This window comes from Nematolebias whitei, chromosome 6 (genome assembly GCF_014905685.2).
Source record: "Nematolebias whitei isolate Nwh7 chromosome 6, NemWhi1, whole genome shotgun sequence".
Classification (NCBI taxonomy): Eukaryota; Metazoa; Chordata; class Actinopteri; order Cyprinodontiformes; family Rivulidae; genus Nematolebias; species Nematolebias whitei.
This window is the reverse complement of record NC_056503.1, coordinates 38,924,165-38,942,716: the sequence shown is the minus strand read 5'-3', so window position 1 is coordinate 38,942,716 and position 18,552 is coordinate 38,924,165. Positions and strand designations below refer to the sequence as shown.

Below are 18,552 nucleotides of genomic sequence, written 5' to 3'. Positions count from 1 at the left end.
ATATATCTTTTAATGAAACTTGAATGCTATAATAATAAGATAATCTTAGTCTGAAACTGCTATAAAAACCTTTAAGGAGTTCTATACTTTCATAATATTCACATTTTAGAGTACAGTACAATAAAAACTGGCCTTTCAACAGTCACAGAGGTTAGAGAAGACAAGCCTGTGATTGAAAGATCACTGGTTTGATCCCCGAACTTACAATATTAAAATGTGAGTGGTAAAGGTGAAGCACCCGGATCTGCTTCCACCCTTCACTTTAACCCCCGCCATCTGTTCCCCCAGGTGCCCTAAATAGCAGCTCTCTGTTCCACAAAGAGAGCTGTGGTAGCTCGATGGTCTGTGGTTGCATCAGAAAGGCCATCCTGAGTAAAAACATTTGCCAAGTCTTCAAGTGAGTTAGTTTGCTGTGGTGACCCCTGAAAAAGGGAGCAGCCAAAAAACAAACAAAAAAAACAACTATTGTCAAAAACTGATAGATACATTGAGTTTCAGAAACTCCTAAATACTGAGGATTAAATTGTAAGTGAAACTTTCCAGGCACAGAAACTAGAAGCAATAATAAAAAAGCAATAAAATGGTTATAAAGAATAAATCAATATACAGTTTTTAACAGTTACTGCTGGTGGAGCGCCGTAACCTTCAAGCTACATCTCGTGTAGGCAACTCTGCGGGGATGATAAAAGTGAATGCTGAGTACATAGCTGCACCTGTGCAGCAAAGCCTGAAGGGTTGACAGATATAGGCAATAAAATGCAACAAAACACAGCAAGAGAGTGGAGGCTGCACTGCTTTCCCTCACTTACTCTACTCTACTACATGACATTCATACAAGACAAGCAGAGAAAGAGACAATGGGAGAATTACAACGTATGGATTTAAGGGGGTGAGATGGAAAGAAAAGGAATGGAGCAGGAAAAAACGACACTTAACATCATTCACCTGAATGTAGTCGGGGTTCTACCAGCATCAGCACCATCATTGTTGCCATCAAGCTATCGGCTCGAACACATGTGTTCTGAAAGTACTACGTTTACACACAAATGTGGGAATGTAATTGCTAACCATATCTTTGGATATTGTGAACACTTGTGAATGCTTCTGCTAGAAAGATCTTTGTATTTAAATGTGGTGACCCAGTTATGCACATTTAACCCCCAAACCTGGACGCTGTCATAGGTCTCCTTATTCAGGCATTCATATGACAGAGGCCAACGTCCTCTCAGCATCCTTGAGTGCCTGAGATGGGCTCACAGCCAATGACTGATCACCTGCTCGTTCCCTCTTGTCAGCACTTTTGCTCATCCAGCTCGTCATCAGCGCTGCGTGGTAATAAAACCAATGTCAACCTGCTCCTTGTGAAGTTCACATGGGAGATAAGGATAGAAAAATCTTCCTTCCTCTGGCTTTTTGTTTCAAATTAATTCCCCACCTTGTTCATACACACCATTTCCTGGAAGGCATTTAGTGCTGACAGCAGGTTAATTTCTTATATCTGTGCCTGATTTAGGCACTCGTTAGGACGGTTTTGCACCTTGAAAGTCATTTTCTACCTGAGCCTTATCGTAAAGCATGTGTTTCTAAACGGGGATGATTGATCTGGTAATGTTATTCTAGAGCAACAGGCGCAGCGCTTTTGTTAATTAAAGCAGCATGTGGCTGCCATAAACATTAGGAAAATGGGGCTGTATACGGTGTTAGGCTTTGTGCATGGTCATGATCATTAGCTCTGCAACTTTGCTCAGGGAAAGCTCTTGTTGTTCATCAAACGGGGACTTTGCTGCTGCTAAAACCAGCTGGCATGTTAACATCAAGTCATCCAGGAGAGGAAACTTTGATGTTGCGATGTCCACGAGAGTTTGGGAACAGTCTGTGGTCACACATTGGTGCCAACATAAGAGATAAGAAAATCCTGTGTTGCTACCATCTGGATACAACTGAAATTGGTGGCTACGTTCCTTTTCTTATCGTTCAGTTATAGATGAAAAGAGGAAACATCCTCTCAAAAGTAATCTCGTTTTCCAATGTCCACTGACTTCTCTTATCCAAATTATTATGTGTGCAACAGACCACAGTGTGTTGCAAGCCTAGGGTAAAGATTACAAGACTGCAGGTAGGACAACATTAAGAGGAGATAAGGGGAACTCATAAAATGGCTACATTTAATTTCCTTAAAACACAATAGATTTTGTACCGCATGGCTGACCACTATCAGCTGGTCTGTGGAATCATAACTTGGTTATCGAACATGGAGGTAAGGGGCTTTGGCTGAAATGCTGATTCATGCTGGCAAACTTTTACAGGAACTTAAAGAAGTCAATCTCAAGAAGGACTGCTGATATAGATTTGGAAATTATTTCAAATAAGATCTTAATTAGATAAAAATCTGTGTGAAGAGCTACACACACAGTGACATGAAGTTTATTGGTTTAAGTTTCTTTCAGTGGCTTCAACAAATCATGATTTGTGCCTCACAGTTAAAAGTCAGAAAGACTTTGCAGCACAGAAAGCATTAAGAAGTTTATTTATTAGTGCTGTTTTTCTGCAGCTTTAAATAAAAAAGGAAGCAATAATACGACCTTTACATACTTCCCTTCTTCTAACAAAAGTTTGGTAAAACCAGTTAAGTTTTTGAAAGACATCATCAATAGAATGCTCTAAGTAGAACCTCAACAGGTAGATCCAAATCCCCAGGTGTTGCAGCTTTGACTTTACAAAAAATGAAGCCAAGAACTCTTCCTCCTCCTCTTCCTCGCTGATTGTCCACACGTCTGCACCTCTGTGTTTCATGACAGTAGAAGCCAAAGTGATGGAGACAAAAGGCAGTTTGAGTATTAATTCAGCAATCACGTCTTCTTTCAAGATCCTTTCACATGCAAAACACCAGGCGGCGCGTTGGGCAGGAGGGGACGCTAACAATTACAGCCTCACATCGAGCCGCCGGTGGAAAGTCACTCTTCAGTCTGATTGACAAATGAAAGAGCTGAAATAGCCTTCATTTAAAATGGCCACTTGCCAGAATAGGAGGATCATCTCCAATATCTTGTCTCAGATGGGAAATGGAAAAGACGAGCCTGCATAGGAAATTGAGTGCCCAATTCAGAACTTTACAAAGGCCATTTAGGCTACATGCAAAGAATACCCAGTTGTACTGCTCGGGCTTTAAAGCTAACATTCAATACAATACCAAGACAGAGCACAAACCTACCGAGGGAGTTTGCATTGAACTCTTTTTTCCACTGAGGTGTAAAAGTTTCTAGACTAACTTCACAGTCGAAATGGAAATAAACCAGGAGTGCACACAGCTTCACAGCCAAGCACTGATTAGCCAAAACTGCCTTGTGTACAAAGTAGAAAGATAAACTAATGTATGCCCTGAGATGTGCCTGATTTTTGAAGACTAACAATTTATGCATTTTCCTCTGAAGGGACACAAATATGGATCCTCAATAATAAATGCTGCTCAGTTTATTTGCCAGTCCTTCAATGAACCCAGTTCTTTAGAACTCACTGAAAAAATAAATAAATAAAATGAGCTTTGTGGGGCTGGTTGACTGTTTGGTATCTTACTGTATGCTGAAAACAGAATGACATGGCTTCAATAAGTGTCATAAAAATCTGACGCATTTCCCCTCCTTAAGTAAAACAACAAACAAAATTGTCTTGGATTCTCATGATTATACTGTAATTGTTTTTAGGTGGTTATCTTGTTAAAGTTTAAAGAAATACACAGTGAGTCATCCCTCTGCAAACTCCTGCAGCCACAAAGCGATTTTTTGAAATGCAGCTGAAGTGACTGTCAAAGTGCATTTATTAAGGAAAAGTTCAATTGAGACACACCTTTAATATAATTTTGAGCAAACAAATAATTGTTTTTAAGTGTTAATCTTGTTAAATTATTTTTAAGGTCCTCCCGTGCACGCTCCCATGGCTGCCATTTGACAGCCAAGCAATGTTTGTCACAACACTGGCACACACGGTTAATGGTGACGCAAAACAAACGTGACGCATCAGTGGTGATGCATATTAAATGTAACCTATACAGCAAAGCAACTTTTTTTTCCCTACACTTTGTTAGACATATTTGGACTGATGCAATTGATGCAATTGATGCAACTGATGAGACTTCTACGGTGGTGTGACATGTATGGCAGAAAGTACGGTACATATTGTTAATGAAGGTTTAGGAAAAGTTGTTAATTTTTTAGGGCTTGTGAGAGAAGATTAGTTGGTTTCTTAGCCTGTGCAGAAGTAACAATAAACTAGTAGAAAGACTTAGACACTATCTTAACAAAATCAACAATTTTGGTGACTAAAACAGAGTAAAACCGCATGCACTGATGCTAAATATGGCTATTAGAGCAAGAAAGAAAGCTCTAACTGTTGTGTGCTTTAGATGCAGGTAGCCAGTGAAGACACTGTGCAGGTGTATAAATAACAAGTACTTGTGTCTAAGAGCACAAACAGCTGCAGGGGAGTTCTGCGTGCTGCTGCAGGAGCGCAAACAGGTTCTTTAAAGGAGAGAAGGATGTGAGGAAAAATTCATTTGTGAGATGGCACTCTCCCGCAGCCCCAAAGCACAAACCCCAAGAGAGGGCTGCTGTGGCTCAGTGGATAGGGAACTAATGTTTGTGTGTGTGTGTGTGTGTGTGTGGTTGTGGAGGGGGGGGGGGTGTCTGTGGGAGGATCAGATTGACGAATGGGGTGAAAAGATGCAGAGGTGTCAGTGTCAAGTCTCCATGGAAATCAATAAACGTTGCTGCATACACAGTTCTTCATATAACACATGCATACATGTATCATACATCCATACTCTGAGCAAGGCAAGATAAATAAATAAATAAAAGTAACACAGGTATGACATAATTGTATGAGGTAGAGAAAAATATCTGCAGCTCCTCTCAGTGTCTGTGACCATATGGTTTATTAAATCTGATTTAAACCTAATATAAAAGCTACCAGAAAACAGCAATATCTTTGCATCTGTGTTGGTTTTTTTTTTAACATGCATTTTGAGCTGATTATTTAAATACTTAATAAAACCTAAAAGTGAGAGCAACTTTCAAATAAAACTATCTAGTTTTACATATGTGCAGCATATAAACAAATATATTATTTTTGCAGAAAATTTTATGTTAAGATGGAACAGATTTTACTCTGGTTTCCTCTCATGGACCAAAAAAAAAACAAAAAACATGCATGTTAGGCTGATTGGTAACTAAATTGTCCCTAGGTGTGAGTGAGAGAGTGAATGGTTGTTTGACTTGTGTGTCTCTATGTGGCACTGTGATGGACTTGAGACCTGTCCAGGGTGTCCCACGCCCCTCCCACATTGATTGCTGGACATGGGCACCGGCGACCCCATGACCCAAAATGGAAGAAGCGGGTAAAAGATAATGGATGGATGGATGGATGGATGGAAGTAACAGATTTTACTTTCTAGAGATTGTGATTCCTGCACATGTAGGCACGGTCCTAGGAAACAACAGCAAAAGGCTTTAGTGCTATCTGATTTTTTTTTAAACCAGATATGAAATCACTATTTTTCAAAAATGGGTACAAGTATATATACACATATTACATGTTTTCTTATTAATCTGCACTCCCTGTCCTTTGGTTCTTTAGAGCAAGTGCAACATGGCATGTGGATCCTTTTCACCTGACTTGGCTCCTTTAATGAGCTCAAGATCACGGTGATTCCACACTGAATACGTGGAAAGTCATGGCCGAAATGAGAAACTGAAGCTCAGAACAGCAATTAAACAGCCGTAGAGCAAGAAGGGAGTGAAAAAAAAAGCAGTGCAATTTGCACAAACTGTGGAAAGACAACCTCCTTTTAAATGAAAACACAAACCTCTAAAGAGACAAAAAGTGAAAGGCCAATATGAAAAAAAAAAAGTAACAGAACAAATGCTGAAATTTTTCATCATTAAATTATAGCCTGAGGGTGGATTGTGATGGGGAAACACTCGCTTGTAATTAAAAGGTGGCTAGACTGAGCAAAAGGGTAGAAGAAGATAACTCTGAGCCTTAGGAAACAAGAAATGTGTCACACACTTCTAACAAAATGGTTACACTTGATCACAGATGTTGTATGTGAAAAACAAAGATGGCACACAGACGATCACCATTTCCTGATGGAAACCCAACGAGCTCAAAAGCAAAAACATGTTTGCATAAAAACCACAACACAAAACTGGACAGGGAAAAAAAACACGTAGACTTTGTAAGATTTGAAATGGACACAATTAGAAAAGTGGTAACTTAGAATGTCAAGATTACCTGAACATGCTTTATCTTCTTTGAAACTCGTGTTCTTTACATGAGTTCACTGGTACACAAAATCCAGTAGTCCCTCGCTACTTTGTGGTTCAACTTTTGTGGACTCGCTCTTTCTCGGTTTTTCAACAATTGTCAACTTTAATATTACTCATATGATTGGGACAGTACAGAGTAAAAAGTTAACAAAAAAAACCAACTTTGAACAGGCACCACAGTTTTGTAATTTACTTTCAACAAGCCTATAGTGTATCGCCAGTGGTTCATTTGAGCCGGATCCTGCCGGAACGAGATCCAGGAACTCTCATTTTGACCCATTCTGTTCCGACAACTCTTTGTTCTGATCCGGCAGCTCCGCCCCTAAAAGTCCAAAGTCATGGCGCATTTTTATTTTGATTATTTATTAAAAATACAACGAGAGGAGACATTGCCCTTAGCCCGGCGGACCCAGTCTGTGGAGTGGATGTTCCAGCCGCAGCATGCACTGCGAACTAGCTTGCTCACACACTCCAGATGGTCACATTTACGCATGGAGGTTCTGCATGGAGTCCTTTTCTCCTCCTCCTCCTCTCTAAATATTGCCCCTACTCAGCGAGGCTGCACACTGAAAAACACCCCTTCCCGCAATAATCGAGGGACTATTTTAATGACAAAAACTGACTGTGATAATTATACTAAAGGTGTAACAAGCCTGGCATGTGCAGTTTCCACAGTCTGGTGTCACTACAGAGGTGGAAAGGACTGAAGAAAACTTTCCATAGAAAAAGAGCAGGTGTGTTGCTTCAGTCTAGAAACACTGTATGTCAGATAGTTACAGCAGGGTCACAAGTAAACTGAGCACAGATAATCTCAGCCAAGAGATGGGGCCAATAATCTATGATTCTTCCAAAACACTTCACCTGGAACCAGAAATGGACACAGATCGAGCTGCCTGTATAAAACTGTCTTGTGATGCACTGCCATTTTGAAGTGGAAGTATTTGTAACATACAGAGATTCAAAGAGAGAAATTTAAATGTTGATGAAGAATTTGCACTATTGATGCAAGTTTACAATGTTTTATGATGGTTCCAAATGCTGTGACCACATTAGCTCATTTTGGTCCTTGAAGTATTGAAACAATTAAACAAAAATAATGTAAACTAGATAGCAATCAAGGCAATAAGAAGTGCACCAATTACAAAACTCCAATTTGAACAGACAACACTGAGATTGGTTTGCTTGGAGAAATCCATGCAGTCATCAGATAAAAGTGTGTTCGAGTCATTTTCTTGGATAAAGCTTTTCAATACACCTTAATGGAATAAGTGGTGTCATAGATTTTATTATTCTGAAGAAAATAAACATTCTGTCACAAGAATTTCAATATATAAAATGCCAAATCCTCAATCTTCCCCCTTCTTCAATAACACTGCTTATTCCCTTGAGGAAAAAGAAAATACTGAGCGAAAGTGGTGAAATGAGGATTTTTCACCTAAATACAATTACTGAGCATTCTGCAAAGTGCTGTAAAAAGCAATCAGGAATCCCTCCTGAAAGTTGGCAGGAGAGAAACGGACTATTTAATGTGCTGGTATCTTATTTCAAGTTTTTCATTGGCAAAAAGCTTTTCCTGCCCTTTGCCAAAGCAAAGATTGCTGTATTGCAGCCAGTCAGAGTTTGAGTTCTCCCAATTGAGATTGAAGATGACAACATCTATCCCTGAAAAATAGCAATGACTCCAAGGACTCGTGCACTTGATGCGAAAGTAGATGGCTTCATTTTTTTTCTTCTTTAGCTTCAAATTAAATCAGAGAACAGAGGCGACCTTCAGATATCAGCGGACCCAATATGCTTACTAGATGCATTTGAGAAAATGGCCACTGATCAAGATTTATCGAGTGAGGCTCCGCTTTGTGTCTGGACTGATACGTGTCTAATCCGCAGTGAAACGCAAGGTCTAATTGGTGTGTGTATGTGTATGTGTTGGAGGGTGAGTGGTGGGGTCAGCTCATTTATAAGAATGCCTTAACGGCTGTTTGTATCCAAAATGAAATGGAGAAAAAGCTGCAGTTAAATGAGACCCAGAGTGAACGAATGAAAGGAAGGCCTGAGTGTCAAATAGGGTGCTTATAGTGCAGAACACTAATAAGGAACGCGTCAGCAGGACAGCGGCAGCAGATCCATTCTCCTTCAGGCTCCATCTTGGCAGTACCTGTTATAAACTTCCTTTGCCGTCTTGCACAATTGGTTCTGTAATTTAAAAAGGTCAGCGTGGCTCCTGTGTAATTCAATACTCTCATGGTGCTGTATTAACCACATATTTAATCACCCTCGGGGTGGTATGCCAGCTGAATACTTAATGTAAAGGAAAGAAGAGGGACTGAATGCAAAACACAAGACCTGACTTGACGTGCATATAAGTTACAGTACGTGGCAGAATTGCTTAAATTGACTTTCGCAACAAAAGAGAGCTGCAGAGAGACAGCTGCAGTAAACTTTTATCAATAAGTTGATGTTCAAATGAAAAATCATGAAGTGAAATTGGATGTTCTGATGTGGGTTTCCTATTGCTTTAAACTGAATTTGTCTGTCAGGATGTCAGACGCAACTTCTTGTGTTATGGAATTAGTTTTTTTAAACAGGTTTTTTAAATGTGCAGCATCACCAATGAACATTAATCAGTTGTTTGATTTTTAAAAAAGCAACTTCACTGACATGAGATACACAATGACTGCAAAAGTATAGTTATTGTCAAAGTAAAAAAATAAAGCCAGCGTGAAATGAAAACATAAAATCTAAGTAGTTTACAAAACCTGCAAAAGCTTCAGGTGCTATGTCAAATAATATTCTAGCTCAAAATCTTGAAAAGAAAGCAAACATTTTCAGTTAAACACAGTTCATTTGTAACAATGCAACATTTCTGAACAGTAATTGCACTACAGTAAGAGTGCGTGATGGAAAAGTGGCCAGTGTGAAAGACAGGCAATCTGTTCAAAGTGTACTACGCCTTTCACCCAGAGACCACTGGAGGTAGCTCCTTATGACCATACATGGAAAAGTCGGTAAACAAAATGGAAAGATTGATCACTTTTGCTGTTAATCCAAAAGAAAAGTTGCACCAGTTAATGTACATTTATGTTCAAACTGTTCACTCAAGACTGTTTAGATTTCTCTAAACTGAGGCTCAGTTACTCAACAGGTCAACTATTTATCATTCATATCTTTTCCACAGAACACTACCCCTCAAGATCATGGGCACCATAGTGGATTAGTGGTTAGCACTGTTGCTTCACAGCAAAAAAAATTCCTGCGTTCGGTCTAGACCCGTCTCTGTGTGGAATTTGCATGTTCTCCTTGTGTCTGTGTGGGTTTTCTATAGGTACTGCAGTTTCCTTTCACAGTCTAAAAACATGTATGTTAGGTTGCCATCAGGCCTGCCTTTCAAAAGAGATCTGTGATCTCAGTAAGATTTGCCTGCTTAAATAAAGGTAAATAATCCAAACTACCCCTTTATATTAACTAAAACACATCAATAGAAAACTCATCATTCTAACCATGCCATCATTAGCTACAGGTATAGAAACCATTCTTCCTGCTCTAATATCTATCACAAAGAAGGCAGTACTAAGTCCTTCAAGAGTGATGACCCAGCATGCAGGATTCTTATACTTATATAAAACAGAGAGGATGTACTAAAAAATAAAAAATCTAAGGGATGAAGACACATTTTACAAATGAAAGCAGGGAAGCATTGTTGACATTTCTTTTAAAGGTGAGTCAAGAGGTTTGCAAAGAAATATAAATCAAGCTGAAGCCTTGATTACGGTCTCTCATCAAAAGACACTCCACGCCATGCTCTGCACATCTGCATCCAACTGTTTAGAAAACCTCCCTTCACTACGATGCATGCTGAAAATACAGTACATGGCTTAGATCTGACAAGCCTCTCTGCTTTGGGTGGATTTTTATTGATGCTGAACATCCTGCTTGAGAAAACTAGAACCTTAAATAGGGAAACCCAAACCAAAACACTTACTGAGACTATTTCTGGAGCTTAAAATCCATATCTATAATAAGGTATCACTGTCTTTAGCTGTAAGTGGCAGCGTTAGGGGAAAAACTCAATTTAAATACTGACAATATATGAATATGGATGTATTCAACATGATGTGATTCACTTTGAATACAAGTTAACTGTTGCCAGTCAGGTGATGGTCTAAAGTCATGGAAAGTAGTGATACCTACACAAAAAAACTCATACATATGACAACACATAATGTTAAAGCAGACTACAGAGGGCCACATACCACACTATGCTTGACAAGTAAATTGCTTTTTGATAGTGCTGGCAAGAGAAAATACAGAGAAAAGGAAGGTGGTGGCATAAATATAGGTAAAAAAATAAATGAAAGGTGAAAGGTAATAGAAAGAAGCAGGCAAGCCAGAATAAGAAAGCAGCTGCACTAAGCAGGGCTGCAGGGACCTGTCGCCCTGTCTGATGAGATCTGGGTGGTGTCGAACTGATGGCAACATGGTGTAACTATGGTGACTGTCAAAGGTGGTTACAATAAAAATACACAGTGTAGGTTGTTCCATTTTCAGCTAGGTGCTACAGATATTTCTGACACATTTCAAGAAAAATGAAAAAGAAAGGAAAATAAAAACCTTAAAAAAACAATGAACAAGCGATTAAAAGATGAAAATGATCGTGTATTTAAACAACAAAAAAAAAGGAGCTACTCTGATAAAGGTACCAAAAATAGAAGATAAGGAAAAAAGGAACAGACCCAAAAAGAGTTGAACTTTTTTTCTTATTATCTCAAATAATCTGAATGGTATTTAGATATTTAGCAGATATATGTAATACTATGTAATATAAAATGTTCTCTTTTTTCTAATGAATATAGACAAAAACCTACAGGATTGTCATTGGATTTGGAAAAATGTTCATGAAATAAAAGTTGCATCAAATTTAAGACATGGTAAAGTCCTCATCTGTAGAAAAGCAGTATAATATATGACACATCATACATCCATTGACAAACTACTAATGTACAGCGATATAGTAATTTATAGCAAAGGCTGGACAAGCAGCGGTCTTGTATAACCTTTGATTTGTGACCTTAGAGCTGGGGTGATGAAAATATTACATGAGCCGCTGTCCAGTAGTGGAGCAAACATGTACCAAGTTTCATCTAATCAATTTGAGCAGATCCAAGTTATAGCATGGACAAGCAAAGACTATGTTTGAAATTTGACCTTGATTTGTGATGTTGACCTTGGAGCTGGAGTGATGAAAAGTCTGTGTGACACTCAATTAGTAATGATGCATTTGTGTATGACATTTTGTTAAATTATCTGGAGTGGATCAGAAGTTATAGGTGGGACAAGAAAGTTTACAGACATAAAAAGTACACATAGATGGACGTAGACTATACCATAATATGTCCATATTTTAATGGGCTTAATAATTATAAAAAACTACAAATCACTACTGTCAAGCAAAATAGCTGAGTCCCTTTAGGATAACTCACTAATGATTCAGAGGAAGCATAATGGAGCAGGTATTACGAGTCAGTCAGATATTCTTTTCCTGGGCTGCCATGTTGTTTCACTTCAGCAAAAAACACAAAACATGGTGGACACCAAAACCCAGCATCCTCCTTAAGTACATTACTTTACAAGTCTCGCTAGGTGGCCGAGAAAATAAAAACATTATTTTCCTCTGCACAGATACAAAGTTACTTTCCTTTTTTATGTGAATACTTTATGTTTCCCATGACATCAGGCTGAGTATTATCTGTGTAGCATGGGACAGGCGGTGGCTGAAGTTGTAAACCAGGTTGAAACATACACTGATAAAACTGGCATGAGTGTTGTTCCACCCACAGAGGGCTCGCAACCTTTTGCACATAAACAAATACATAAAACCGTTACGTCTGTATTTGATTTACCGTAGTTCTTGTTTTTCTTCTTGTTTAAACAGTCAAGAGCTTGACATGCACAATATTGTCCAGTGAATCTTGCATGGCATTTTTATATACAGTAGTGGGTATATAAAATATTCACTTATCTTCTATAGCCAGTCTTTATTAAGAAAGGAAGATTGTCTCAAACATATTTTGCCAACAAGTGTAAGATCTGTTTTAGTTTTAGACAGCCAAAATATGTACCAGTATATAGTTTTATCTAAGAGCTTGACCGACCTGAAAACTTGGAGTTAAATGTTAACACTGAATCCTAAGTTAGAACGATGGTGTCAAGCATACAAAAGTCAGACAATCACACACTTGGATCATGAACAGAAGCATCATGAAGATGGAGCGCACAACAAAGTCACAACTAATGGAAGAACATGCCACTGCTGGGAAATGTAAAATATCTTACCTGGGACCAAAGGAACCTCTTCACCCTGAGCCAGCCCCAGCAGAGCCATCATTATGAGGGGGGTGGCCCCTGACCAAGTGCCATGCATTACGATGCTCACTGTCCAGGCATCACTTGATGTCAAACTGGCAAAGGGAATAAAAATGAAATTGTTAAATATAGCTTTTTCAGATTGATTGATTTAATGTATTGGACATTCAAGATTAACACAACTCTCAATGTGAAAAATACATGTGGTCCAAATATGGAAACATTGTTTAAATCAGCTTTATTTTTTACACAAAGAGTATTACCAGTTTGAATTTAAATGGCTTCCATTTGGTGTGTTGGTTTTTGTCCTGTTCCTTTAGCAAGTTAGAGTTGAATAGATAACAAACACATCCACACAAACACACACACACACACACAAAATACCTCTGTCAAACTAACTTCAGACAGGGGAGACAAAAGCATCAGAGTTTAATATGTGAGACAATGGCACCGCACCGTCATCACCTGCACATAGTGACAGAGACCGTCTGTAGCAGGGAAATAAATCGGGGGATTCTCCGGATCAGCCATCTGTGGAACAACCTGTTCACCCTTGTTTGATTACATCCAGCAGGCTAGGCAGCCCCTGCTCCTGGTCTTTTCTGTATCCCATTCTCTCTCTCTTTAGACCGTCCCCAACAACCCCCATGCACTGCTGTGCACTGTGATTTTCTCTTTGCTGCCCTTTCCTCAGGCATGACATACTCATTGAATTGGATATGCTTCAGCTAAAGTATGAAGGAATTGCTTCACCAAAAGTTCCAGGAAATTGCAGGTACGTTTGGTATTGCATCTTAAGGTGAAATGAAAATTTACCCCTGCCTCTCCACAATATGCATTAATGTAGAGGAAAAACATGTTTCCTTTTTCTGCTTGCAAAACCATTGATACACACAAAGATTATTACACCAGAGACATTTTTTTCTTAATTCTCATGAAATATTAAATGTTGAGATTCCAAATTTTCTTATATCTTAATTAGTGCTGCTTTTTACAAGCTCCATATTATAGTGCTATCATTTTTTTTCTTGTTTCTTTCATCTCCTGTCTACAGGAGAAGGAAAGCATGATGGCACCAATTTTTTTTTTTCTTCCCCCCGCAGTCTTATCTTCAAACTCTCAATAGACACTTTGCAGCCCTTTTATATGCATTTCCTGGTTACAGAATTAGAAGAGCTACTGAAAAGGTAATATCAGATCTCCAGCATGGGGAGCTCACCGCTGCATTTGTGTTATCAGCACCTCATTCCTCCAGTGTTGCAGCAGATCCACGTACTTACATGCTGTATTTGTACAATTTACATGTAGTCATCATGACAAGTGTATTCGCAACTAAACATCTGATAACAAAAATCTCTGTTGTTATACTGGAAGATCCATGTGCATTCACTCCACCTAGGATCCCGGAGAAGTGGCAGACGTGGTTACCCCACTTTTCTTGAGAATTGTGTCAGATAAACACTGCATCGTTTATTTGCAGGCAATCTGATAAATACCCAATTACCAGTTAGGAACAGGGTCAGACAAGTGGGCGCCTAGAGTCTTTGGCTCAGAAATGGGGAATACATGTCAGGGAGATGGCCTTTTCAACCCTGATGCAAGTTCGGAGCTGAACCCGTAATCCAAAGCATCACAGCATGCCATTTGATTAAAGAATGGACAAATGAAAGATAAAAGAAGGTATATCCTGTTCCTCCCTCCTATGAACCACAAACATTGTTTGAGATTGATTATTAAATATCTCAGTCTAAGCAATGATCATTTCTCCATCCTAATTATTCAGCCCTCTCATATCAAAAGAAAAGAGATGTTTTACAAGACTTGTTTCTGTGGCTTTCTCTGCATTCACGACCAATTCAGAATGAAAGGGCTTTATTGTCTCTCTTTATCGGACTCATTGACTGCTGAATGGATTCAAGCCAATTAATCAGGCAGTGACAAGAAGCATTGCTGCTGGCTCAGTGACCAACTCCCACAAAAGACAAGAACCATCAGCACAACAGTCACTGTCCACAAATTGATTTTCAAACAGTAAATTGAGGTGATGCCATTCAAGCTCTGCTGTTTCTAACTGTGACATGTCAGCATACTTAAACTCAACCCAAATTAGTTTTTCGAGGCTAGTATAACTTTTCATCCATTGATTTTTTTTTCCTTTTACATTTTTTAAAAGGCTTATTTTTCCAATAAATCATTGATGGTACTTGACATTATTCTAGTTTGTGGGTAAGCAGAAGGAAACTGGAGACCTTTGAGGTTAAAAATGGACTTCACAATGCCTGTGGTTTACTCCTCAGGTTTATTTTTTGATCATTCATTTTGGTTTAGTGAGAACAGATTTTAAGTTCATTGGCAAAGTGTGAAACTGGAAATAAACAACATATGCAACCTGTCTGGATCTATTCATTAAACTACACACTGGCCATCTATAGAGTTAGAAGGGGGTGTTGTCTTGATGTATAGACATACCTGCAAATCTAATTAGGCTCGACCTCTGTGTGGTGTTTTGTCAGTGACATATTTTGATGGATAGCTTTTATGCCTCTCTTTTATGTCAGCATAGGTGACTCCTTCCTCATAAAAATGCCAACACTGGATTAAACATCTTACATTCACATTATGCAGTCTCACTTCACTTACAATAAAAGGATTAACCTGCCCGCTATCTGGAAGGTTATGTGAAGAGAGGGTTGCTGATATGAGGCCGAACCGTCATTTCACGTATGTGTAATTCGCTTCCCCTGTGTGCCTTTAAGACACACAACTGATCATCCACACTCCAAAGAGGACTACAATCCAGTCTGAACACTGAGGGATGAGGAAAAGAAAGTATGTATTCATCAGGATTTCCTGCAGTTTACTTACGTAATAGTACTGTATGCCTCATTTTCCATGGGGAAGACACATGCTTTACTGCTCTACTTTGTGTGCACTGCTAACAGTCAGTAAGCAATATTGTTTTTAATAGAGGAAACTTTTGCCTACGTTGTATGGTGTGCAACATATGGAAAATTGCAATATTTTTAAGGGACTGAGAGGTTTTTCTACCCAGTGCTGAACAAAAGAGTAATACGTTGATAAAGCTCAAAGCGCTTGGATGTTGATGGGAAACTGAGCCTGGTCACGCAGGTTTCCCCCACAGCAATCTGTCTTATCATGAATGTGATCTGTGATAAATTAAAAGCTGATTATTTCTAGAGGCAGAAGCCAAGCACACAGCCTGCACCTTCTTTTGCTGTGGCTGTGATGGATTAGTTTGCAGCCTGCATGTTTGACCTGTCCCCACTGACTGCACAGCCATGGAAGCCACAGGCGTAAATACCTCCTATCAAGATGCCATCTCAGACAACTCCTAATTTATGGGAATAAATACCTTGCAGTCTCATTAAAGGACAATTTCATTATTTTAAGAAACAGATGGATGGTTCTTTGATGCTTTTAAGTATAAATCACGTTTAACATCAATACATCACATTCAATATTTATTCAAAGTTTAGTAGACACTTTTCTTCAGTCAATACAATTGATGTCTATAAAATATAGGCCAATGTTTTCCCCATCTATAATGTAAAAAGAATGAACGACAGTGGGATGTATTTGTAAATGCTATATTTCATTTATAAGACAAATACAATTATTTGCAACAAGAGCAGCATGAGTGTCAGAATCAACACTAAACAATGCTTTTCAAAGAAACATTAAATCTGAGAGCAGCATGTAGCTCACATAAGCTGTCCTTGAGCTTGCACAAAGCAGAGACTTTTACATTATGGCCCCATTCACGTGTGTCTGGGCCATTTTCCCTGGGTTGGCTTCATTTGGAAGGCTTACAGCGCAATTTGTCTGCAGTGATTGGGTCTGCCTGAGTGGGAACAAAGGCTGACCGCCTGGCTAGTGTGTCCTTTTGTGTCCCATATGTCAGAAGTCTGCCACACATACAAAGCAAAGCAGCAACCGCCAAGAGCACACCAGCCATTATCAGCTGTACAATCGCTGTCATTATCCTGCTGCAATCATAACTCTAATTACAAAAGTTGCTTTGTAAGCAGGAAGATTATGCAATGTTAATTACGAATACACAATGGAGCAAGTGCATGTTCAAATGCCACTGGCTGTTGTAGCCAGCACAAAAGAAGCGCACATTTTAACCCTCCGCCATATGCAAAGCACCTGCGCATCCCTTGACACTTGGTTCAAAACCCACATGCAACCACAGGTCATTAATAATACCCCAATAATAACAGCTACTGTATAATGGGTAGCCATATTTAGTCACTACCAGATTATGTGACAACAACCAGTTAGTCTGAAAAATATTGATTTTTAATTAATTAACTTCAAACTTAATGACCTTATAACTAATACAATCAACAGAAGGGCGTTGATGGGTAATAATATAAATATTTTACATATTAAACTTCCTTTTAAATCTTGTATATGCAGTTTAATTAGCATTTTCATAACTTTGAATACTTAGACATCCATCTATCCATTATCTTTACGTGCTTCTTCCAGTACAGGCCACAAGAGTCACTGGTGCCCATATCCAACAGTCACTATGTAAGTGGAACCGTGCACCCTGGACTGGTCCAAGTCCATCACAGGATCACGTAGAAACAAATGAAACAATCATTTATATTCTCACTCACATCTACAGACGATTTAGAGTTATCAGTGAACCTAACATGCATGTGAACCACAGAGATCATGCAAACTCCACCCAGAAAGGTCCCCGAACGAGATTTAACCCGTTTCTGTAAATTCAACCAACTTATTGGTTTGTATAATGAAAATTTACAACTTTCAGATGTATTCAAATGAAATTAAATAAAACTTTAAATTCACTTTGACATAATGACAAAATTGATTTTGTTCAGTATTGTGATTTATCTCTAATGTTATAGTAATAAAACTTTTGACACGCAAACTCAAGTGTCTAATAAAGCATAAAAATAAACTACATTATTTTTTCAGGGAACAGCCAAGCAAGATATTTAGCATTCATCACCATGAGGACACACTTAACAAATCCACTCAGGCAAATTAAATTCTCAGAAAAATATGTCTATCGTTGCTGTATTTCTGCGCTCTGACACAAGAAGCTATTTGGCTTTGGAAAGCAGCGCCGCAAAACCTGCCAACTCAGAGAGACCTAAAACCATAGGGCAATAAAAAGTGACAACAGCAATGGGAAAGTTAATAGTGTGTTTCAGATGCACTTTCTAGAGGACAGCAGAACTAGGTTTCATTCAATACAAGTGACAGTAGCTGGCAATTTCCTTCTGCCTCCCAAATGTCCTTATAAATCTCAACCTCTCAGTGTAAAAACGCATAAACTGATCAAATTCCAGAAATAATGCCTAATTTCTGTCCTCCTGCTGATTTCTCAGACTGGTACATATCATAGTTGCAGACTGGTTTCTATTCATTTAATGTAAAGTGTAATTGCGGTCAGACTGCAGTTTCCTGGTGTTGTGTTGTACAAAGTGTCAGACTGGAGATTGTGTGTCTGTTTTTGACCACAAGCCCTTCCTCTAACTTTGCAGAGCTCGTTTCAGCACAGCTGTCAGAGAACGCCTGGAGCTGAATAAATAGAATTTACAACCACACAGGAACACAGAAGACAACATGACTGTGGAAGTCTGTTTGAAATTGGGCCACTGGTGAATCATCATCTGTCTTTTCGACTGTGAAAGTTTTCTTTCTCAGTACAGTACCTCGTATTGCCTTTGCAGTGGTTTTTACTGGTTTATTTATCTTCACAAGGAAAGTTGACACAGTCGTGGAAAATAATAATAATCTAAGTGTACAGAATGCAACAACAATTTGAAAAACTGGGCAGAGTAAAAAGAAAACTTTCTTTATTATATTA

General features: G+C 38.8%; 1 protein-coding gene across 1 annotated transcript in view; it reads right to left on the bottom strand.

Moving 5' to 3' along the window:
- The window catches only part of robo1 (roundabout, axon guidance receptor, homolog 1 (Drosophila)), a 277,150-nt gene that overhangs the window by 236,575 nt on the left and 22,023 nt on the right, over nt 1-18,552 (bottom strand). The window contains exon 2 of the mRNA XM_037677598.1: nt 12,651-12,775. Coding sequence (XP_037533526.1) covers nt 12,651-12,738 — 88 coding nt within the window. The 5' untranslated portion in view covers nt 12,739-12,775. The remainder of the gene's footprint in view (nt 1-12,650; nt 12,776-18,552) is intronic.